Below are 25,279 nucleotides of genomic sequence, written 5' to 3'. Positions count from 1 at the left end.
CATACATCACTACATCATCTCTAGGTATTAACAATACCATCACTACCGGGTATACAACATACAAACTATCTGAAACTTTTACAGAGAAAAACAACAACGTAGAACACGTGTTTTAAATCTTTTATCAAATTTGATAAATGATTATCAACGGAATCAAATTCTTTCTTGAAGGTTACCTTTTTGCCGACGAATGAAAAATTTCATACGGCATACGTCCGTCCTGTTAGCATACGTTAATTGGTACGAAAATCGGCTGACGAGCGTGAAATGTTTTGGTTTGGTAGTTGGAAGATGACATGTGGCACTGGCTAACTGATTGTACAGATAGCACGTGATCCTTTCACACATTTCTGCCATTTATCATTGTTCTAGAATGACTAGCTACACGAACGGTTCCACGTGTTTCTACTCTTTTCATCTTGCTATCTACTCATTCTATAAGTGTTAGAAACGCTTTGTAGATCAAGCGTTCAAAAGACATAGACATCATTGTACCGTTACTATACTTGTTAAAGGGACTCCACTAAAAATAATTGTTCAAAATTGATGTTCGATTTGATGTAGGGTTGGACCAATAACGTGTGTGCATTCGCTCACTCCGATTTTCCAGAATACTTATTCCTAATTGTGAAAAATGACCCCAAATTAAACGCTTTGAACGGGAGACGCTCAAAATCCCCTTGATCATAATCCCCTTGGTTGATAAACGACATAGTGATCGAAATCCCCTCAACAGAAATGACAGGGTTATCATAATCCCCTTGGCAAAAATAAAGGGGTGGTCATAATCCCCTCAGTGGGTAGTCAAAATCCCCTCAAATAATGTGAAATGGTTGGGAAATTCCTTTTCTTATTTTTCTTTTTAGTTCAATGAATTTAAGAACCAACTGCTTCAAGAATTGCTGAAAAAAAAGAGAAAAGCATACAAACAATTAAAAGGTGTATGTTTGTCACAGCCAGTTAATAATGACACCCTTTATTGATGTTATTATTGCTGAGAAAATTGTAAAATACAAACAAATAAATGATAGTTGATTATAATTAATCATTGCAATTATAGTTATATGTAACAAACAATCAATTAATCTTTGCAATGATAAACACCTTTAAAGGCAAATTTGTTGCACACTAGCTTTAGATCTTTCCAGATAATAACTTAAAATGAGGCTATTAATTGTGCTAACATATGTAAAATGTGCTGTCAGAAAATAAATAAGAGTGAAATATTATGTCTGGTTTTATATTTTATATTAACATGAAAATGACAACATTGGAGTATTTAAAAATAACCTGTATTATATTGCTAAAGTATACTCCATACTCTTTCCTCTACTCAATGTAACTGCTGTTTGCAACATTTCTTTATGTAACACAATAGTTTAGCTGGAGTGACAAAAGATCAAAGGAAAAAGAATATTGAGTAAAGGGGGTTGTTTTTCACAAGTTGAGGGGATTTTGACCACCCCATCATTTTTGCCAAGGGGATTTTGACTATCCATCAAGGGGATTATGAACACCCGGTCATTTCTGTTGAGGGGATTTCGATCACTATGTCATTTTTCAACCAAGGGGATTATGATCAAGGGGATTTTGATATACATTCGCTTTGAACAGCACAAAATACGATTTTCAGTTCATTTCTGGGTAATTTTTTAATTATCTTTTGCATATCTTTCTGTAATAAGTGCCTCAGCTGATCTATGTAAGAAATTCGAATTTTATGTGTTCAGGCTTTTTTGGACGGAGGTCAATTTAATGGAGTTAAGCCTTATACTTGTATATTTCAAAGTTACTCTGCATGATAAACACGATTCGTTCAGGCACAGCCAAAATGCTCCGCAGATGACAATACCTCATCGATTGATGTTCACTTTTCCTTTCATTATAGATACATGTACATTTGTAATAACATTTAGAGTATATACGCCATCGGTATATGACTCTACTTTGAAAATACCTATAGCATCTACATATACAAACGATTGTTTGTTTTGGTACTGTAATGTGATTTGTTTGCTCTGCTCTTTAATCTACCAGGGAGGTCCGCAGACCATGAATCAATAACATGTAATAAATCTGCTAGTTTGGCCTGTGGATTATGGCCGGGTTTCACGCCTATTTTGACATAGCGGCATGCCGAGTTTCACCTTCAAAGTGGTCATAAAACATTCTCGGCATTGTTTTCTCATTGTTGTCTACAATCTTTGGTATTTCTTACAGATATATAAGGTCTACCACCTATACATCAAGTAAACCATAATGAAATTCGGTAAATAAGTAAACGCTGATCACGAACTTATTAACAAACTTTGTTTTGAATCCAAAACATCCCAATAATGATATTATTCTCCGGAAAAGAACTTAGAGAAACGGTCAAATGTCTTCCCGGACAAAAGCTCTCCCGTCCAAAAATGGGAAATTGGTGTTTTAACGTGGATTTATTCTACTTTATATTATTCAAGAATAGTGTTGTGTTTTTACGTTTATTTCAATATTTTATTCTTTTATTTTACTACACTGTACTTCTTTTATATTTATTTATGCATGTGCTGAAACTTCCATACACCTATTTTCACGTCTGGTTTAGTCTTTGTTCTTTACTGTATTTGTTTTTACATGGAGATAAAACAATGCTTTCAGAAACAAAGCTGCATCCATGCACTGAATGTTTAGAATTCCACATTCTTTTAGTGTCGGCGGAGACACACGTTGGCTCGAGTGTCACTTTAATTAATTGTGAGAGGGCAGATCTTATATCTCGGGAGTAAATGTTTCAACGTATCAGCATAATTGAAAGTGATGTAGCGCAACAAATGGCTAACAGATTGACGGGGTCGTATTTCTGACAAGAGGGGTTCCTTTATACCTCAATCACGCTCTTTGAGTTTGCTCATTAAAAGGTTCTGCTCTCCCTGTTATGGTCGCTGGTATTACAGTTTGTTTGGTAATTGTATTCTTCGAATCCCAACGCTCCTGAACAGTGATTTGATAAATGATCATGTGCTTTGATGATAATTTGAATTTTCTATAACAATCCAAATTGTACCAGTTCATGTTAAACGTTGAATTCTGCTTAAACCGGTGCTAAGGGGCGTTGATGGTAGTTTGCATTTGACAGTTCCGTCTATGAACAGTCTCAATCAAACCGAGCCTGCAACGTGTTTTTCTTTCTTTAGGGATTCTTATTTTCTCTATTTTATCAGACTGAAGAAAATTTCAAAATGTACATGTGTATTGAAAATATCGATTATCCGAATACACTGAAAAAGAGCCGGCTCCATATGAAACATTTGAAACAATGACCATAGCTTATAATCAGATGTAAACCTGGTGAAAAATTTGGAATTTTCATGTGCATACAATGTAATTCCGGTGCCTGGATATAGTAATATTTATGATAATTTCAGAGGGATTTAAGACTAAATTAGATACCGCTGTTCATTTCTATAATCGGCTATAGTTTGTAAGTCATATTCATCACCTGTCCGGTATGTTACGACCATAATATCTGACCATTAGCTAATGACTAAATAATCTTGCGAGACTCTATGTAAATATACTAACCAGATTATAACAAGTTAATGCATAGTTAATAGTGCATTAATATACTTAGTAAATATTAATACCGATTACCGTAATAAACTTATTGGCTTATCAGAAGGTCTAAAAGTTAATTAGGCAAAATTTGTATTGTTACAGAATTATTTAGAGGTTTATTTTAGATAAGTGTAACGTCCTGCTGTTGTGTGACCGTGGTCACTTTGTTAAAGGTGCTATGTTTGCTTTTTTGGCGCAAAACACATTGACCGCTGTGATGCAATTGTATTGAACGCAACAGGTGGCTGGGATTTTTCGGCGTTTGGGGTTTGTGTTGATGTATTGATCAATAAAGGTTTTTAATTATGTAAAGAAACAACATTTACAAACATGGTGACAACCTAGACACCTTGAGTATATTCAGCTGCTGTCCGCTTCATCTACTTCACCCCCTATAATAACTTTAGAAAAATATCAGTTATAGACTTAGTTTATAACTGCAGCCATCATGACAAATTAATTATTCATCACACATGCACAGTGAGATCTAGATTTGTTGGCCACGGAGCGTAAAGTGAAGGTCGCTTAACCGAAGCACTTGGCCTAGAGTTATTGATTCGAAACCCGTAAGGACTTAGTAACTAGATTCGTTAAAAAAATCCCCACATATGGCTGGCGTAGGGTTCGTGGTATTTACCACGTGACTGCTATTACAGTAATACCCAGTAGAGTTGAAACACGATATCTCGCGCTATAATTTGAAATGGAAAATGTTCGTAAAGTATTAATTGTGTTATTTTCAAAACCAATATAAACTGTCTTTGGTGCAATGATTTTACTAGGTCCTGTCCTCATCTCCTTATGCCTCTGCATTGCACACGGTGAGAGAGGCGTTGTTTTTTATTTTAGCGTCTTGTAAAAGGAATTTCCTCACGTGAAATCCATGCAAAAGGGAATAACGAACGCGGATTTTGTTGGAACCCTATCGCGTGACATTTCAAGCGCGTATTTAGTGCACGTGCCTCTTTTGTCTAATTTCATTACAGTATGTCATCGGGCACCATCCTTTGCGCAACAGCGTGGAAAAGATGATACTTCGAAAAAATGAGCTTGGCAGCGTTTTCGGCGGAGTTGTACACGCAGCATGCATTTCATAAGAATTTGTTGTTACTACTGCTTCAAAAATGTGTTCTCGTAAACAAGATATTAATAATACTTCAACGGTATTCACGTTAAATGTGCAAATGCAATTATCAAGACCTCGTCATATGTCATCAGTCGATATAATACATAAAAATTCTTGTGGATCCATTAAAAGCTCAGCATCTTGAACGGGAAACAGAAATATTAGCTTGTAAAGACGGTAGATAAATTGCACTTAAGCTTGATAAGAAAAAAAAGTTGTAATTGCATTTAAAACATTAAAAAATCTAAGAGATCATTTCAAGAGTGCATGCACTAATCGTATTGCATTGGGTCTTTAATTTAAATATATCGGCAACATGGCTTTTTTTCAATCTTGAGATATTTTGAACAGCTCACGTGGTTTCGTAATGATAATGCACTGATTAGAGTTTTGTCGTTGTTACCCTTGAGAAGGTAGCAGAACAATATCAGTGTTTGCTTTATACATGTATACACATGTACATTATACATGTACATCAATTCTGGTATTACTCACGATTAACATGCTGTGAAATCATATTTGTTTAAACCCTTTTCAAGGTCTCCTGTGCCTTTATATTTTCGTAATTAAATTTTCATATTTTCCAGGGACAAAGCATTAAGGCTCAGGTAGCAGTCTCTGAGCCTCGTTTTGAAATTTGATACATGTATTGAGGTAAAGCCTTGAAACCGTATATAATTATAGCTATCGGATTTGCAGAATTTCAAATCATTTCCTATGAGTAATGATTCCGTGAAAATATTTATGTCGCATTATTTAGACTTCAATACGTTGAAAGGGATCATTTGCCAGCTTATTACAATGACAAATCCTTCCTCTGTTCTTTAATTAAATCTTTTATCGACTTCTGCCTTTGTTAGCAAAGTACTTTGTTCTATAGCATTAATTATATATCGCGAAAATTAATTCCTGCAACGCATACTTAACGAAGTTTAACAATCGGCTATAAAACGTTATTCTACGGTTACTTATCTAGAACCAGTCTGATTCTACTATTATTTGACTTAGTTGTGGTCTTTAAAAGAGAAGTTCCCGATATTCAAAATACTCTTTACTTATGCCTCATACATATTTTTGTTTTATTGTGGCTTCGCGTGAATGGGCGTGCTTATGAAAGCGAATAATTATAACTTATAGGTATAAGAAACCCATTCAGTTTATGAGATGGGTAAGCATCTCTTAGGTACAGATTATATTTTATTGATTATCTTGTTTGTTCTTTATCTTTCATGCTAATAACTATATGCTTTGCTTTTCATACGAAAGTTTCATCAAGAGTAAGATTAAAGATATGTGTCCAAATATTTTACACGTGAAAAACGTGCATAAATGAATACAACATGAATCGTTGGTAGCTGGAAACAAAAACGGTTAACGCCCATTTTCATTTGAGTTAAATTGTAGTCTTTTAAATAATTTTGGTTTAAATACTGTTGTAAAATTCGATTCAAGCTTTTGTTTTTCGCCTTGTTTTCATTTTTATCTTAAAATGACTAATAAGATAGGTGCAATGTGTCATACTTTTTGTCGGGGACATTTTATATGATGTCTGTGAAAAAATATCATAATTTATTAACCACGATTCAAGAGCCTATCTTCACAGTTGGCAAAAAAAAGAAGTTAAAATAAACCAGAATCTGTGTAAAGAGCGGGTAATGTTTCATTGCCCGTGCTTATCAGATAACTCGTGCATTTGAGTGACAGTTGTATGAGGGTAGGGTGGTTAAAGATATGAGCTTATAATTGCATTGTTTCTGATAATCACAGGGCGGGTTAAGATTATAGATTATACCAGCTGGCCTCTTATATTGTCTTCCTGTCAAAATACTTCTACCAACGTCTTTAGTCATAAGATAATCATGTTTATAATAAGATTTACGAGGCTCGTGAAACAGATTATGTCCTATTATATATAAATATTGATTATGAATATATAAGATTTTGTAGATATTTGTAATCAAAGTCAGATATGACAGCCGGGTAATGGCTGATTAATGAAAATCTTTAAAATTACGTGCCGTCTATTGATTTTATTTATTCATGAATACACATGTATTTGTAATATAAATTATGCATATCTAATATTCAATACTAGAAAAGTTAAACGATACTTGAAGATTTCAGTGATATCAGAATATTGTTCAATAACTTACATTTTTAATCTTTTATTGATTAGCCGTTAACACAATTTTGCAATTTCACAGCAATTTTGTTTTTTTTTAAATTCTTTTCGTTCAATTTTCAGATTAATATTTTAATTTATTTCTTATTTCATATTTCACATCATAAAAATATATTTTGACGAAGCTAAGTATCCTCGGGTGATCATGATTCCATATAATAAGCATTTTTACAATAGAATTTAGTTTGGTGTTTAAAAAAATCATCTCACGGGTGTTAGACCAAGGACCTGGTCTGGCGATATAATAAATAAGAAACTTTAATTTTGGTCATTTTTTTATTTTTCGTACCTTGGATATTTATTCTTTGCTTTCACTGTTCAAAACATTTGCCACTTTCTTATTTCTCAATTTAACAACAACAACACTGAAAGAACGCTGGGCGCCAAAACATTGTGATAAGTGGGTACATTGTCGTCTGTCAGGGGAAGTTGACACAGAGCTTGTCTCGTCTGCTGACACTAAGTTATGACAGTCAGTAACAGCACGACGTTATCAAAGTGTTACAAATGATTATTGCGGGAAAATTGAGAGAAGAAATTCCCATTGTAAACTTACATGGACTATATAATTTACTTTAAACACTTAAACAAACATGCTGTAAGAGGATTTTAATGTTTATTCAAATAAAACAAAGCAAAGTTTCAAATTTTGAGGACTTGTAGGGTTTAAATCGCATTAAACTATTGCCCTTAATCTTATAACTTCACATTATCTGACATGACCCGTCCAACAAGACGAGGGTTGTTAATTTTAACGTGTGTTTTCAAAATACTCCGATGTCTGGTCTTCTACTTGAACAAACAAACATGTGTTTGTAATCATTTGGGAGGAATTTGAATCATATATAGGCATGTAAATGTCAAATTCCTTTTGTTTTAAGAAAACAATAATCTTATTCTATCTTAGACGCTTTATTAAATACTTGAAGTGTTGACTGGTTTTTGTTGGAGAGGGTGAAGGGGGTTATGATATTATTTTTTTTAAATGTTATTTACGTTCTGCTTAAAGTCAGAGACATAGATTACTATGTCTCTGTTAAAGTATTGGGTATAAAGGGGCAGATACTTTTATTTTACAGAATATAATAATACCCTATTAAAATATAGCTCTATAGAAGGGGTTATTATTTATTTTATTATTTAAGACGGCGATACCACATCCACTACTCTGTTTGTTTAAAAATAAAAATACATTTATGAATAATTCCCTGGAGGATGAACAAAAATACTTAAAGAAAGAATTCAATACCTACATCAACGAACATAAACAATGAAAACTAGATTTTTTTCTTGCGCGAAACATTCGTTCAATAAACTGCAATATAAAAAAAACCCTTATTTTCACTTTACAAGAAGAAATGTTTAACATTTATACATTTATATGAGAATGTAAGTGTTCCCATATTTTTACCCAATCATATCATATCTGTTATTTCATCTCCTCCGTGATTGAAGAGTATTTTTGACAAGTTAACATCAGTATTGAGTGACTCGATTTCTGAACGAGTTTTACGAGTTCACGATATTATTTTATATTACTCTCGTGTAATAAAGCGGCTACAAAAACTTCACGATGCTCCATAAACTTTTTTATGTGACACTAGGACGCTACATGTATATTTCATTACACATATACAAACTCACTACAAACCAGATAAACATTTTATGAACATTTTCATAAAATTCCTATGAATGGACGAGAAATGATTTATCCGGAGACATAACGCATGAAATTTTACGCTAATGAAAATATGAAACTCCTTGAGTTAATCGTGCATAAAAAGGGCGGTTCACGAGAATGCATATTCTTTGGTGCATGCTTAATTGTGTTATTTGGTCAATTAGTTGATTCATATGGAAGATTGTCCACACTTCATGCTTGAATGACCCTTTTACTTCCCAGGAAATCCGACAGAATCCATGTTCAGGTATAAATGCCATGTCAAACAATAACCACAGAAAGGATATAAAAATATCTGGTTTCTTCAAGATTTAAAAGTCCCAGTGAAATAATGATATTCGAAAATTGTGTAACATGAAATAAATAGAAATATATTAACTAAAAACATTCACACTTGTTCTTATCAAATTGATACCATTTTGTTGTATGAACTATGAACCCTGGTTTAGGTTACCTTATTTGTATGACGATTTTTGCCCTATTCTATAACTAGAATATGTTCGTTCTTAAAGAACATTGAACAGAATTATTTACTAAAGAAAAAAATCAAGCTGAACTAGCTTATTAGCAACATAATAATGGCGTCGATCTCTTTCTGATAAAGAAATAACATCAAACAAGAACAATGAATGCCTAATCTTCTGTTGTTTTCTCATATATATATATACAGCATGTCTAGAAACAAGACCATCTGTTTTAATAATCAATGTATTCACACAGACATTAATCGTCAAAATTAGTTGGCATTAACCGAATCATTATGTAACAAAAAACATCATTATGTTATACAACAATATGCAGATTTCTACTGCATGGAACCAATCTGTTATATAACTTTTCACATGGTATCACAGTTTCTCTCTTTAAAGTAGTGCTTATTAACTTATTTAAAATCAACTTGTATTGATAATATATTGACAAGTTTTGTTTTCTGAACCCTTTTATTTATGATAGCACAAACATTAAAGATATCGAATTTAATATTTTGTGAAATTTGACTTTCTGATGTAAAGGAATATATTCGTCCTCTTTTATTCTTTTTTTTTTCTAAAGCTTATTTTCTAGTTTTGTAGGAGCTTCTTATCGATATAATATTAATTAATCAAGCTCAAGTTCAAATGCAATATTTAATATAATCAAACAGATATTAAGATCACGTGACACATCTTTATTGCTAAAAAAAATTCTCACGTAATAAATTCCTATTGATTCATTGTTATTTAATTTGAATGACTGACTTTTATATCAGATTTTACAAATCCGGATAAAAACGGATAAATCGGAGACGGGTTTTAATTAACCCGGATCAAAGTATAGAGTCAACATGAATTATAGGTCATTTCATAATACTGTTAACGAACTTGTCCGGTTTTCGGTCTGTCCGATGCTTATTTTGGGAAATTGAAAGACAACGATTTAGATCCAATTATGCTGTATAACTATATAGCCTAAAATGGCTTTTTGGTGACTGTCATCTTTAAAGAGTAAAGAACTGAAACATGAATTTCCTAGATACTTTGTGACAAAAGATACAGTGGTAAAATATTACAGTACATTTTGTCGCTTCTCTAAACGAAAAATGACAGATTCTTAGACACCTCCTGGCCACGAAGATACATTTATTCTCAGAAATGTAAATAGCTTTACTATTGTGAACCTTCTATAGTGGGGGGACTAAAATGTCTGATCTCCACAAATGACACATTCGTCAAAACAATACAAAGGAAAGAAGAGGCAATTTGTCTTTCTATGAGATATTCGACGTTTGGCACGAGTTAAGTGTGGCATATGTTCCAAAATGAAAACCCAAAAACAAGATATCATGAGAGCCTATGGTACATATCGCATTTCCAAATATTTGAATGTACTTGACAATGGAAATGAGTTAAATAATAAATGTATTTTAGATCGGAAGCTGTCAAATTTACTTATTCACACAGAATTTCTTAACAGTGCTGTTATACTGGCCTTTGAAGACAAAGCACCTTGGAAACTGATACTTCGTTCATACAGTCCGAACGGACTCGACTGATTGTTAAGTACATCAATTTATTTCCTTAAGTTATTAACACACAAGTAAGTTCTCAATGGGCTATTCCCACCATCGGTTTGATAAATACAATAAAACAATTATTTTATATCGTCTCTTCCACTTATAGTAGATATGCTAAAACACTTTACGACAGTAAAATTTGACATCGTCCGTTTATGGACCATCCTTGAAAATGATACAGTCGATTTACACGTTTACTGCAGTACTTTTATTACGTTTATTGGTCAATTTAGATTCCGGTCCGTCTTGTTTTTCAGGTTATAAAAATCAGAGGCATTTGATTCGCCTAGTGAAGTATGACACTGGAAAATAATGGGGTAACAATCTCTAATTGACCTTTCCCCCTGTTTATCAGATGTTTTATTGATGAGTTATTGCCTTTGAAGAATCCAAGGTTATCAAAAACATATGGACTTTCCTGTCACTGTCGCGTGTCCATTATTATCATGATTATTTTTCAAACTTCTGTATCTTTATGTTGGTGAATTCACATACTAGAATAGTTCGCAAAGTTTCGCGCTCAAATATTTATATACTGGTTGCGCAATCGGGTTAAATAGTTATTTTTATCCATAAACATTTAGACAAAAGTAAAACAACATTGAACTGAGATTAGTGTTTTTGAAGATAACTTTTTTTTGCGAATTTTCACTACTTCAATGTATGTCATTACACATTTAATTACCCTAAGTACCGAAATAAAAACAGTATACGTTGTAATTTTATTTAATTTAATTTTCTTTCACTGAGAAAACGGAACTATGACTTTTTTTCTCAATAAAGAAAATAAACGAGTTTCATAAAACCCACGTCCTTAAAGATTTGAGCCGCGTCATGACAAAATCAACATAGTGCGTTTGCGACCAGCATGGATCCAGACCAGCCTGCGCATCCGCGCAGTCTGATCAGGATCCATGCTGTTCGCTTACAGACCCTATAACAAGTAAATAAACTGATAGCGAACAGCATGGATCCTGATCAGACTGCGCAGTCTGGTCTGGATCCATGCTGGTCGCAAACGCATTATGTTGGTTTTGTCGTGACGTAGCTCATTTGTCTTGCTTACGAGACTGAACGGTTCAGACGCTTGATTCTTACTCATATAAATTCAAAAATCAAAAACCGAGACTTTTGTTGTTTTCTTTTTCCAAGAGCACTTGTATTAAATACGTAAATATAGTAGGCCTAGTTTATTGGACGGATTGTGTTATGTTAACGACTGGTAGTATACGCTTCCTGCAGACGCTTGTGAAAAACACCCTTAGCACCTGTCACCAAAGGTGATATCTTGAAAACTGTAATATGTCTTTGTGAATGCCACGAACCGCCGTTTTATGACTAAATCGATTTGTGTTCATCCATTACAAAAAATAAATAATTACTTGAATATTTCTCGAACCGCATTACTAAAGATATTTTGCTCAAGTGTAAAAAGAAATGTGTACATTGCAATCGGCGAATTGTTGGTATAACCATTACAACGTGTTAAATTGGCTCCGAGTCACCGTCTTATTCATGAATTTAATTATCTATGTCAAATGTAGAAAAAGGGGGAGGTGCTACATAATCTAGTATAGAACGCAGCATCTACAAAGTGCAGGGAATAAAAGCATCAACTGCTGTTTTATGTGCATACCCCTCGTGTTTTATAATCAGACAAGACCTACATACCGTACAGATGGTAAACATACCGAACTGTAGAAATACAACAATACATTCCATAGTATGTCAAAATATCATGTACGATCTATAGTTTTGTAGTGGAAACATGCGTAAAGGCTGGAGCACGTGCGAAAACACGAAAGACTGTTTTTTCTGCAGCATTAGTTAATTGCGCGACAAGAATGCGGCTCGATTTAGAGTAAAAACGTAAATTACTCGCTGTTATGTTGTAAGCAGATTGAATAATTATATCATTGGGGAGAATATGCCATTGAAAATGTCATATTAACAAGATGACATTGGAAAATAGATAAAGTCTTCAATTACGTCCATTTGTAGCGATGACTGATATCTGGATTTTAAAATTAGTTTGCAAATCCTCTAGTCAATATTTCATAATTTGTAAAAAATCTATGTGTGGCGTTCTTTAAGATACGTTTGTAACGTCACTTTTCATTGGATAATCTTGCTGTTTATATTGTTTTATATACACGGCTGCTGTCAATTTTCTATCAAATCAGTATTTTCTCAAAAAATGAAGTTTGCGGTATAAATATTCCCGACGTTGTTTGCAATATAACCTACGCATAGCGGCTCAGGTTATATTTCCAAATAGCCGTTTATATAAGGCCATATAACCTGTCAAAAACCTTTATAACTAATAATAGACATGGCTACTGTCAATTTATGACAAATCTCATTTTCTTCTCTAAAAATGAAGTTTGTGGTAATATAAATTCATTATAATTATACCTGACAGGTTATATAACCATATATCAACGGTTGTTTGCAATATAACCCGAGCCGTTCCTGGTCAGATTTTAGGGTCAGTCAGGTCATGAAAATGTTGGGGATCGAGGGGCGGTGCACTTTTCTTTAATCTTAATGAACTGTGTCCAATCAGTCTATTAGAGACAATTTTCAAATTATTTTATTGACCGATCTGTTTACTTATGTCTAATTTAACCATCAAAATACATCGTTAGGATGCATTGGTTCATGAAAAATGTTCGAATTTGTAACACTTGAAATATGTTTTGATGTATTTTGAAGTTATTTATATTCATTTATGATATATTAAATTACTTTTATTATGTTGGGCTTGTCATTTTTACTATTTTTCTTTACTGATTCTATCACATGATATGATGTATAAATCTTGTGAAAATGAAGATTACTAGTCATACAGTTTAATTTCCTCCTGTTTAGTCTTTGAAGTTCATAATATTCTCTTACCACAGCCTACTAAATCTATAATAACTGAAACAAAAATGTGACTTAAAATACAGAATAACAAAATATTGATGGTACTTTTTTTCTTCGTCATCTGAGATATAAAATTTCTGTTTTATTTTTATGAGGTAGGAAAAATGTTCGCCATATTTTGTGTCATTTCTCTTGAAAATGACAATCTCTACTGTTAATTGTCTAATAGAGGCACTGTCGCTTACTTGTTGCTTGGCAACATGAAACGCCGCCGTTTCCATATACATTATTAATAAGAAATTTCACTCTCCTCTCCAAACGAGACTCGTAAATATTAAGATTTATGAAAACTTCGTGTTTGTTTTTTTACTTCCGGCTGCATGCATTGTCACTGTATTATAGCTGTTGTTTATTCGGGGGGGGGGGGAATCATATTAAACTTTTAAAATGTCTGCATTAACATGCCAAATGATCAAAAAATATCCTGATCTTGCTAGCATATGGCAGATCCGTGCTAATGACATTTCTTTTGTTCGTTGAAATAGCTGCGAGCTTAGATCGCCATGATAAATGATCGAGGGAATAAAATGATCATTACTGATACATACAAAACCTTTTGAATTAATAAAGAAAATGTCTGACTTCGTTAATAGCCATTTTTTCTGCAGCTTTAATTTGATTTTTTCAAAAATTTAACCTTTATATTGATTTCGAATTGATGACTTTTAAAGAAATGGAGAAGAGATAAGTGGCTTTATTCCGTTGCTATAGAAACACAATTATTCCTTATATAGATTAATGAGTCATCGAATTTTATTTTAGTTTATACAGAATTAATTTTTTGTTCAATTGTGTACAAAAGCACACTCTTGAATCCGTTCCTGGAACCAAACAGTACAAAGAGTGTAAGTTTCATTTTCGGAGTTTTTTATATGAGAATAAAATGAACAAAGTAAAATATTTAAACCCTAAAGGTACGTTAATTATTAAGAGACTGATCAAATACTAGTACGTGAACATGTGCACATTTAATTAACCAGATATTATTACATGACTTCGGGTCTTTTAAACTCTCAAAAAGCATCATTATCTGCAACCACAACAAACTCACAACAAAAAGGATAAATGCAGGATTTTCAGGACTGTTTAGTTATCAAGCTTTCACCCATGGCATTTTCATTAACTGTTTTATGTACATATGAGCAATTTTCCATATTATAGCATAAAATCGGCTATTTTTCCCTCTTTTGCCCATGTTATAACGGGACCAAAACCATGTGTTAACATAGTCACGCGCTCTTGTTATAGCCCGGTTTCACCTATGCGCAATAAATACAGGGCCCAGTAAACAAACAAACAAAAAATGACGATTTGGCCTGTTTGCCAAAGAGTCATGCGCTCTTGTTATATTGAAATTTATTGATTCGAGGGCCTCAGTCGTATATTCAAGTAACTATGCCGGAAAAACGGCGTATAGACATCGGTGCTAATCTTGGTTGTCGCCCTTTCTAAGAAACGGACAGTTGTCAATGTAAACAAATACAGTAGAATCTACCTGTCATTCAGTTTAACACTCCGATTAACTTACAAAACTAGATAACACAAAATTAATATGAGAAAATGTTTTTTATTTATGTTAATGTTGATAAATGCTCATTATATTTCTTTGAGAGAATAATGCTTAGTGCCTGATTTTTTTTATAAACTTGTTTGCTTGAAAAAAAAAACAATTTTGATGTCACTGATCTTTTTTCTACCGTCAATCTGAAATCATTCTAAGAATTTCTGAGGGTCATGTTTTGTCTTGGGTAGAGGGTAGAGTAATGTAACGTTTTATTTTTTTCTTGAGATAATAAATCTCCAAAGGCCAAGCTTTGTTAAATCAATTAAATTTCAAAATTTCGTTCGGTTCCGAGAATTTTCTAAGTTGTTGGCCCCGGAAAAATGAAACGGATACGTAAAACATAGAATTGGATAAATACCGTCCAAGCACAAGAATTTAATGTAATTGTGTTTTGTATAAACTATACATCACGAATTTGTTTGAAAATTTTATGCTATAATAGCGTCAACGCACGTTTATTTCGTGTTATAAAGTCTGCAGAGTCCCTCGGAACTGTTGGAGCCCTCGCCCTACCGGGCTCGGGCACCAACCGTTCCTCGGGACTCTGCAGACGTTATAACACGGAAAAACGTGCGTTAACCCTATATAATTGTACAAAAAACAAGTCAATTAGATAGTATTCCATTGTTTGATTATGGAGAAACCGCAGCATAATCTATTATCTTGTCGAGCTTAAGGCAATGTTCTATCTCTTGATCTATTTTCTCATGTCTAATTATGACAGAAATTTATGTTTATTAAGTTATCAGATTGAATTTCCACCCATAAATAGTACTTTTAACAGATTGTCTTGGCGCATGCGTGCACGAAAGAAATACCGTATTTATATAAATAAATGTTCACAATATTGCACTGAAATAAAGCTACATCTAGTATCGTTGATACATTTTGGATCGAAAAAGGTAATACTAAGAAAAAATCGCAATCTGAACGGATAATTGCCAAATTAAGATACCATATATCTAATAAACTAAGTTAAGGAAATGACAATGCAAAGAACAAAATAATGTAATTGATCATTATATCAAAATTGCACATGTTCTTTTATCATTTGTTGCAAGTAGGGGCGTTTTCTATTTAAGTTTCAGGCCAAATAAAACGCTAATTGGTAAAAACATGAAAACTAGAACTGATTAATTCTTCAAAATTGTAGCTGAAAGTGAGAGTGTCCGATACACGAAACTTACACTTTTAATATAGCATATACAAAAAAACTGCTGGCCGCTCAAGAAAGTTTTTTTTCTTTTGTGTGTAATAATAAGTGGCTTTTGGCAGGAGTTGAGAGGTGACAGTTGTTGAGAGTTAAATTATACAGTAAAAAACTATCGGGGGAATTGAAAGTTGCTGTTGTAAGGACTTAGGAGGTTGCTTTGGTTGAGAGGTGACCGTAAGGTGAGGTAACACTGTATTACCGATCCGTTTCACATTGGAACATTTTTGTCAACATTACGGTATCTTATAATCCGCTTAACATTGCAGCGTCTTTTGGCGCATTTACAGTAACCCTGTAATGCCTTCGCACGGAGCAGAACTGTCAAACAAGTGTCGCCTAATCTATTATATCTGCTACATTAATTACGGACCTTTTACAGGCTTTATTCATGTATGCATATAATCCCTTTGTCCCCTTCGGTATCCCTTACCCTTTGGGGTTAGCTAATGGAATTTAAAACTCACTCAGCGTTATTTTCATGGATTATTCATGAACAAAAGTTATGTTACCACTTTGTGAAAGTCACGACACTGGTTCAAGTGTTTCAGATATGCTCGAAGGGTCGCCCTTTTTACTAAAATAAATTGAAAAACACTCAATTACCAATTAGAATCGATTTCCGATTGGCAGTTTAACCTCTGGTTTATTTTCGGGGTCAACTGATTCAGTAGTCGAGTTGTAAGTGATTGTTCGTGCTTAATCGGCTTCTCTCGGGCTTCACAGATCTAATCTTTGGATACCTGAATCAGAGCTAGATGACTTTATTAACAACTCTAATTTATGGTGACAAATCAATTAAGGTAATGGTCTCATGGTTGGCAATTGACAATTCCTTTGTAGTTTTTGCTAAGCTTCTATATGCCTATTTCTGTGACGATTTTCAGAACGTTTTATAAATAATTCCATAGGGAATTAAAAGTGTCTTACAGTATCAAATACTGTACAAATTATGGTAAATTACAATGCTGCATCGTTATTCAGTACCATTCAATATCCATTCCATTATTCTCTGAACTCTTAAAATAAATAAAAATATATCTTGCAGATCAATGAATATTATATTTTATTTTACTACATTAACCTAATCGTTACTATGTCATTAAGTTGTTTTTATATTGTTCTGAAGGCCACATTTGAAATTTGTTATTTGTTTTGTGTTACATATCTTCATTTCTTGTAATCTTTAAATAAAGATATCATCATCATTATCACTATCATCATTATCACTATCAATATTATCATCATTATCATCATCATCACCATTATCATCATCATCATCATTATTAAGCATTCAAGATACTTATAAATTATTTTGTAAGGAATCTAATATATTATTACATAAAATTGATTATATAATACACACTTAATTTGGCGAGACAAAGAAAAGACAGCCACTGTCATTATTGCTTTACCTAATTGAGGAAGCTGAGCTTTACAGCTGGGTTATAATTTCATGAAAACTGACCACAATGTCTAGTTTTAAAATAGTCGTTTGAGATATGATCTGGCGAGATTTAACGAAAATGCCCTATAGAATAATAAGAAAGCAGCTTATGGTAAACTTTATTCTATTTCTTTCACTATTCCATTTCCAGGTGAAGATATTCTAGAAACGAGAGCGAGTATTGCAGCGTTTAAGGGTCACCGTGTCACATTGCCCTGTAAATTCACCACCACCAGCACGGGCGAATGGATGTTCATACGATGGACGCGGACATACAACGACTCCGTTATCAACCTCGCAAATATTCAAAACAATGTTTTTTCCGCTAATTGGGCCCCGGGAGCGCCCGAAGATTTTAGGGACCATGTTGAATTACATAAGTCAATTAAGGACGGGGAATACTCACTGGACCTTATCATAGATGGCTTTAGATGTTCTGATATTGGACTTTATACATGTGATGTCTTCACAATGACTAGCAGTTCAAATATTGTATCTGAGTCAAACCTAGAAATGAAAGGTAACGTGAATGATGTTAAAATGATTTGTACACTAATGTTAAGTGTTTTGATAAAATGTATACAATATATTTAACTTATCCGATTTTACATGGTAAAGAGTTGATAATAACATGTTTACTCAGACAAAAGGAATCAAGAGTTGAGTATGCGTAGAGCACCGCACTCCTGATCTTAAGTTCATGGCAAGGGGGTGATGTTCTATTGACTCCTTTAATCCACACTGGCGTAACCGGAAAAAAATACCCAAGTAAATCTACCAAACAAAATTGGGGGGGGGGGGGGGTTAGGGAGACATAACAAAATGACATAACAAAATGATATTATACGAATTAAGACAGTTCTTTTGTAAAATGCCTAAAATGAATATTCTTCTTTATATGTGGTAGTATAATATTTGCGCGAATCTTGCAGGTACCAGCATTGACGTCTTGCTAGGTTGAACACCATAAATTTTCTTGTATTTCAGCAAATCCTGGACAACCGTCAATTACAACCAATACTATAGAAGTAAAAGAAAACGACACATTTAGAATAGAATGTAATTCTAATGTAGGAATACCAGCAAGTACTATTTCGTAAGTATTTCTTGTGAAAAAAACAGTAAATTGAAACGGTCTCAGTTTACATGAAAAATCAAGATAACATGACCCATAAACTGTGTGAAAAGAAAAGTCCTTATCTGCTCGTATTTCCGTTCATAAAAAGATAGAATTGTGATTTTTTTCACGACATATGTCATTTTGGGTATTTATCGACAGAGCGTTTGACAGTTGTCTAGCACAAAGTAAATGGTGGTGGCTTTGGTAGTTTTTCACTCCGGATCACGGCAGTAAGCCGCATTGAATTTACCAGAGATACTAGTTGCCTTCACTTTCACAAGGAACTGATAACTTCTGTTTATACAAAAGAAGAGGTACAATGTGAATGACTATTGGACTAAAGGATTGCATGATCAAATACGAGGAAAGTGACCTGCACCATCCGGGAATCGAACTCAGGTCACCGGATTCATAGTCCAACGCTCTACGAATTGAGCTAATCGGATGTCTCAAAGTAATTTTAAATACTGGTCACTGCTAATTTGGCACATGAGGGAATTACCTAAAAATCTTGCAGGAGTGTTTCATAGGTTCGACCCATGAAGCTTCTAACATTGGTCCAAGTGCACGAGGGGAACACCGGCGACTTCTTCCACACCCATATGACCGTAACATTAACAGCCCCTGTTTGACTTAGCTTTAAAATAAGGAAAATCAAATATTATTAAAATTGGTTAAACGACCTTTTATCAAAATAACATAGAAATAGAATTTTCACGCCTTTATCCGAAGCTTCATAGACCCTTTCATTTAAGACCGGATTCAAGTTCATCTGTTAAGTCTGAAAATAGTGAAATACATGTAGAAGCTTTGTGTCAATTTTAGTGATAGAATTATTTTGTCTAGACGCATAGTATGTTTGACAAATCTGTTTTCCTTCCTAGACATTATTTCAGACATTTATGCACGTCTGGGTTTAAGCCAATTACATGTCAGATCTTAGTGTCACGTGTAATTATTCGACCAGTAATATCAGTCATTACAGCGTGCTGTACCACGTGATTGAGCTAATTATACCTCATATTACTAAAAACACTTTCATCAAGTTAGTATTAAATTTGAGTGCATTATTTCGATTTCCAAATGTTTTCTCTTTGTTTTCGTTTTTTTAATAAATCTGATTCTCACTTGTCAGTATAAAATTGTTATGTCGCGGATAGATGTTAAAAGGGTTCCGGGTTCAAGTCCCGGTCAGGCTGCACGTTTTTTTCTCACCCTTTGCAATTCAGCGCCCAACGGGGGACCGGGAAATGATATATCTCTTAAGTCTTTGCAATTATTATCTTTCAATAAAGTGTGAGGGACTAATAAGGTAAAACACGTGTTGGTGTTCGGATGGTTCCCCATTGGACGTTTAGAACTGTCTATGAATAAAGTATGAAAATGTGTAAACGGTTAGAGAGGTCAGTCGTTAGAGCCGCGGTAGACCCGGTCAGACTGCACATTTATCATCCTGTATCTTTCAAACATTTATACAGCGTATGCCTAAGTTGGCGATTTTTTTTAGATTTCATACATTAAGTTCTTTGAATTTCAAATGTTCCTCACAATTTGCCCATCACTTAACAACTTTAAAGACTAAACATGAAAATAAAACATACCAAGCCGATGCTAGAACCAAAAGTCTGTAATATTTCCTTTTTAGATTTTCTGTAAGAAGACGTGGTATTTCATTTTATTGTAATTTCGCACTGAAAAGCTGTTACTATATTTATACATGTATGTTACGTACATTCTATCCAGTTGGTGGTACACACTCCCCGATGCATCTCACATTTACCAGAAAGTAACGGAGGGCATTGTACAGGAACTGACGTCAACCGAGGACTGTTCCAACACAGCCGCCATGAGTACATTGACCTTGACGATGTCTGCTGAGCTAGATGGGGCGGTTTTCGTCTGCTCTCCAACACTAGATGTGGGGGAAGACGGAAAACCACAAAACGCAGATGAAGTTAAGATAATATTATATGGTAAGCACTCTTCTCGACAGCCATCGATATATTTGGTCTGATTAATTGGTCGTTAAAGTAGAAACGATCATAATTGATTTGAAAGGTTCATCTGTAAGCCAATGCACTGGTATCAGCTTTTTAACGTTGTAAAGCTCAATCAGAAAATGCATTGGGTCGGAAAACGATCTTGATACGCAAGCTGATTTAAAAAGCGCATAATTATTACTTAATCGACATTTTACTCTTTTCTGCAATGTACTATTAGCATGCTAATCTAAAATGGTCTGTCGGTATTGCGTGCGGATCAGTTTATGTTAACAAATTAAAAAAATGTCAACAATTTAAGCAATGGGCTCAAATAACATGATAACGTTAGTAGAGTAACTGTTTTAGGATAACAGATACTGCAAAGTTTATCTTGAATATGAAGCAATAACAAAGATATTCTAACACTGACTTAAATGTCATTTATCGTAAAAAAGGGAAGAATCATTCTTAATCTTTTGATCGCTCATGTATTTTGAAATACAAAAACTACAATGGCAGTTGAAGCTTAAATCAATTGTATATATACGTTTTTGCATTATTATTTTTTTATATAAAATTAGGAGTTTGGTAAAATAAAATGGTTTGAATGATCAACTCATCAAAATTTTATGTATATACATACAATGTATGTTATATTTTGCTATGCTATGTCATAAAAATGCGTTTTTAAAGCATTTGAAAATGCTTTTCTTTTAATATACAAAAAGGTATATCATAAATAAGAAGTTCATTGGCATCACATTTGATAGAATGTAACGACTGTGAACCTTGAACATGTTGTAAAAAAGACGAAAATATGTTGGTACGAAGCAGTAATCAATTTTGTTTTCCTTGTAACCTGCTGTAAACAGATGTGAATATCATTAGTGTAACATTCATTACAGGAAAAGAAACAACAACTCAATCGACTGCGGCACCGACAACAATCAAAGCAACAATAACTACAGGTAAATATTATTATCTTTGAAACATTGGTGTTAACTTTGTCATATCTGTCTATGTAGATTATATTATTTGTACAGTCAAACTAAGATGTGCATGACCATGATCATACCATTAGAATATATATAAACTATTGACGTCCATAGAAATTGAAATGCAGGATGGACCGTCGTTAAGCATAAATACATATATACTTAGAAACTGAAATGTTATCTACAACAAATGTCCATGAAAATACTTTGGAAGTTGTTGCTTTTGGTGTTTTCATTTGAACCGGGAACTAGTTACTTTTCCACATCGATGTATATAAAAATATATGGCAATTACAGTTAATTTGTTCTAAAATCACTTTCATATAAAAAAAATAATAACAATTATAAAATGCTACCTTTTAATGTTTATACATGTAAGTAATTGCAAAATAACCGTTTTAAAACATCTTTATTTCTAAATTTCTTAATTCATATGTGATTGTATTGAAATTTTTTGGCCACAACAAAATGGTTTTGTTTCTTGTCTCCGCCCCCTACAAAGAGGGTTTTGTAGGAAGACTGTGTTATATTTATATATTTTTCTAAAGGGTTGATATTCAGCTACATTGCTTTATGAAAATGTAAAACTAATTCATGGACAAAACAAATTTCTCTTAAAAGCAGCATGCCTCCAGATTTATGCTAATTTTGATGAAAATTTTGAAATGTTTTTTAGAGGTAATATGGTAAAGTGGACACAAAGAAAGTCACTTACTTATAATCCATGCACATTACCAAAGAGGTCAAAATATGTAAAACTAGCTCTCACTGCGTTAGTAACGCACTAACATGTACACTTGAATCTTTTTAGTTTTCTTGGGATCTTAGTACCTTTTTTTCAAGATATATTTTGACTCATGCATCTTTAAAGTAGTCAACTGTCCGATATTTACAAATATCCAGTGACCTTAATCGGACGGTTTGACTGTATCGAGGCGTATCAGAAACTTATTGTATAGTTTTTTGGGGGTTTTATTTGTTTTGTAAGAGAATTCGTATACAGAGGTTTTATATTTACATATGTATTATTATAGCAGATAAAGATCTTCAACGGAGGTATCATTTACTTGATTTCTGCCGATTTCTCTGCTTTAAAACGAATCAATTAGGCTTTAAAATCATCTTAGGATTCAGCGTCTTGCTCTTGTAAAGAACTATAAATAATTTATTCTGAATTGAAACGTTTTTATACAAAAAAGCAGTTTGTTTTTTTTTGTCAATGTTTTATACAGAAGACGCTTCTTGATAATGCCAGACTGCATTTGATGTTCGCTATGCCGCAAATATATGTATGTATACATATGTATCATAACCCCCGTCTTTGTTTAAGATGAATCTTAAAATCTCTAGGAATTCTAAAGGAAGCAGAATTATGAGAATTTTTCCTCATGCTGCCAGACGTTTTTATTTATGATGCCAGAAACATGTTCTGCATTTATGTTGCAATGTACATGCAAGAATGCTTTTTATAATAAAACCCACCTTCTTCATTTCATCATTGCCTCGTTAGTTCACATCTGGTTTCAATTTTCGTACATCTCTTTATTATTTCTTATTTCTTTTTCAGAAGTAAGCAGTGCAAATAATGCTTCTTTACAGTTCAGTGCCATCTTACTGTCGTGCCTAGTGACAATTTTCAATTTATACTTCACGAGAGCGACTTGATTCAGGGGAAGAGCAATAGAAGGGAAATAACTGTGCAAAATCCATTCATTATTTATAAGGAAGAGTTGTCTTTCTTATTCCATTCTTCACTTAGGCCATTTTATTTTTTAAAAATTAACGGTTGTCAACACCATCATCTGGAGTGAATTACTGTGTTTTAGCTCAGCAATTGATTGTCTTTGTTTACAGTTTATAGATTGCATCTCTGATTTTAACAATATACTGAAATATACAATACTTGTCACTTTCCTTCTAAGCAAATTAATTATAAAATTCATGGCCGCACATGACAGTTAATTATAGCTATGATTCGGTAATTTTCTGTTTCAATAAATATTGTCAAAATTTATGTTGTACAATTTTGTAGCTTTTTATAATTAGAAACTATTTTCGAAATTATGATTATTGCTCAAAACGCTAACTTGTTCCATAGAAAACAATACTACTAAATTAAAGGAGGGATTCTTTTAAATGTATTTTTTGATTTTTCGAATTTAACAGACGACAGTTTGTAGTTATCTGAATACAGGATAGAATTCTGAGAAGTTGATTCTTTGTATAATTATTATCAACGTCTATTTATAAAGGCCGTGAGCATAGTAAGTGTGCGATCCTTGAAACGAAGAGTAACTCTTTTGATACTGTTATAAATATCTTATCAGGGTTACTTCCCTTGTTCTTTTTTTATGATCTGTTGAAATCCATTGACATCATTCATTTTTTTTATATACTAATTGGCATTGGGAAATGAAGTTCCAAAAAAAAAATGCTCAAATCAGGGTCTTTCGAATAGAATTGAAAGACCCTGTGTTGATACAACTATGTGTGGAATTTTCACTTGTACACCATATTAAAATATTTTTTGTTAGCATCATAAATTCAGAATTCTTACCTCAACCAAATAATCTGATAAACACATGGTGCAATATATATGGTAAAATATATCTATGTTTTGTTTCATTAAATCATTTGTTTAATGATTATAAAAACTAAACACACTAAAACAGTTGGTCTTACAAAATATGTTTCAAAACAATATTAATAGCATTTAAACTGTTAAACATCACTTAATTTAGGTGAATTATATTTGCTACAGACAGATACCCACGGAAAGCATGGGGTTTTCAGCTTTTTTCCAAAAAATCTTAATTATTATTTTTAAGGAAGAGCAGGGAGGACAAGATATGATGAGCCATATAATATAAATTTACCAGTCCTTTTTATTTAGCACCATTGTCCCTTGATTTCTTATTCCACTCTGCATTTAAATTTCATAATTATGTCATCAGATAAGTTACTTTGTAATAAGCTTTAAATTGCTAATTTAGTGATTATAAAAAAGTTCTACTCTCATATTTCCAGTAGTGTGTCTTTAAACCAAAGTCTTCTGGTGGCATTTGGATTTATCCATGTGACCAGTGCAGATGATAATTATTTAACATAAAATTGTGCTAACATTTTTTTTATAAAAGTCAAGATCGTTTATAAAAAATACTTGCAGTTTTATGGAATTTTCAAAATTAAATTTACCATGGGGCAATAGCTTTTTAAACAAATAACTGCTTTATTACAAGAAAACTTCTTTATGTAGTATCAAATTAGAGTCCAGTATATTTTTAAGTTTAGAATCATATATGTTTTAAAAACATAGTAGTAATGTATAGTTTTTTCAGCAACAAATGACCCTAATATTAAAAGATTTACTTGCATAATCAAAGTATAAATGCTC

General features: G+C 33.1%; 1 protein-coding gene across 1 annotated transcript in view; it reads left to right on the top strand.

Moving 5' to 3' along the window:
• Nucleotides 1-23,656, top strand: part of LOC132741493 (uncharacterized) — a 28,512-nt gene extending 4,856 nt beyond the window's left edge. The window contains exons 2-6 of the mRNA XM_060729673.1: nt 17,940-18,308; nt 18,776-18,884; nt 20,652-20,881; nt 21,796-21,858; nt 23,453-23,656. Of these exons, the coding sequence (XP_060585656.1) occupies nt 17,940-18,308; nt 18,776-18,884; nt 20,652-20,881; nt 21,796-21,858; nt 23,453-23,550 (869 nt within the window). The 3' untranslated portion in view covers nt 23,551-23,656. The remainder of the gene's footprint in view (nt 1-17,939; nt 18,309-18,775; nt 18,885-20,651; nt 20,882-21,795; nt 21,859-23,452) is intronic.
• Nucleotides 23,657-25,279: the final 1,623 nt, after the last annotated feature.

This window comes from Ruditapes philippinarum, unplaced genomic scaffold (assembly GCF_026571515.1).
Source record: "Ruditapes philippinarum isolate M1 unplaced genomic scaffold, ASM2657151v2 ctg45_1_1_1_1, whole genome shotgun sequence".
Classification (NCBI taxonomy): Eukaryota; Metazoa; Mollusca; class Bivalvia; order Venerida; family Veneridae; genus Ruditapes; species Ruditapes philippinarum.
This window is presented reverse-complemented; position numbering and strand designations above follow the sequence as displayed.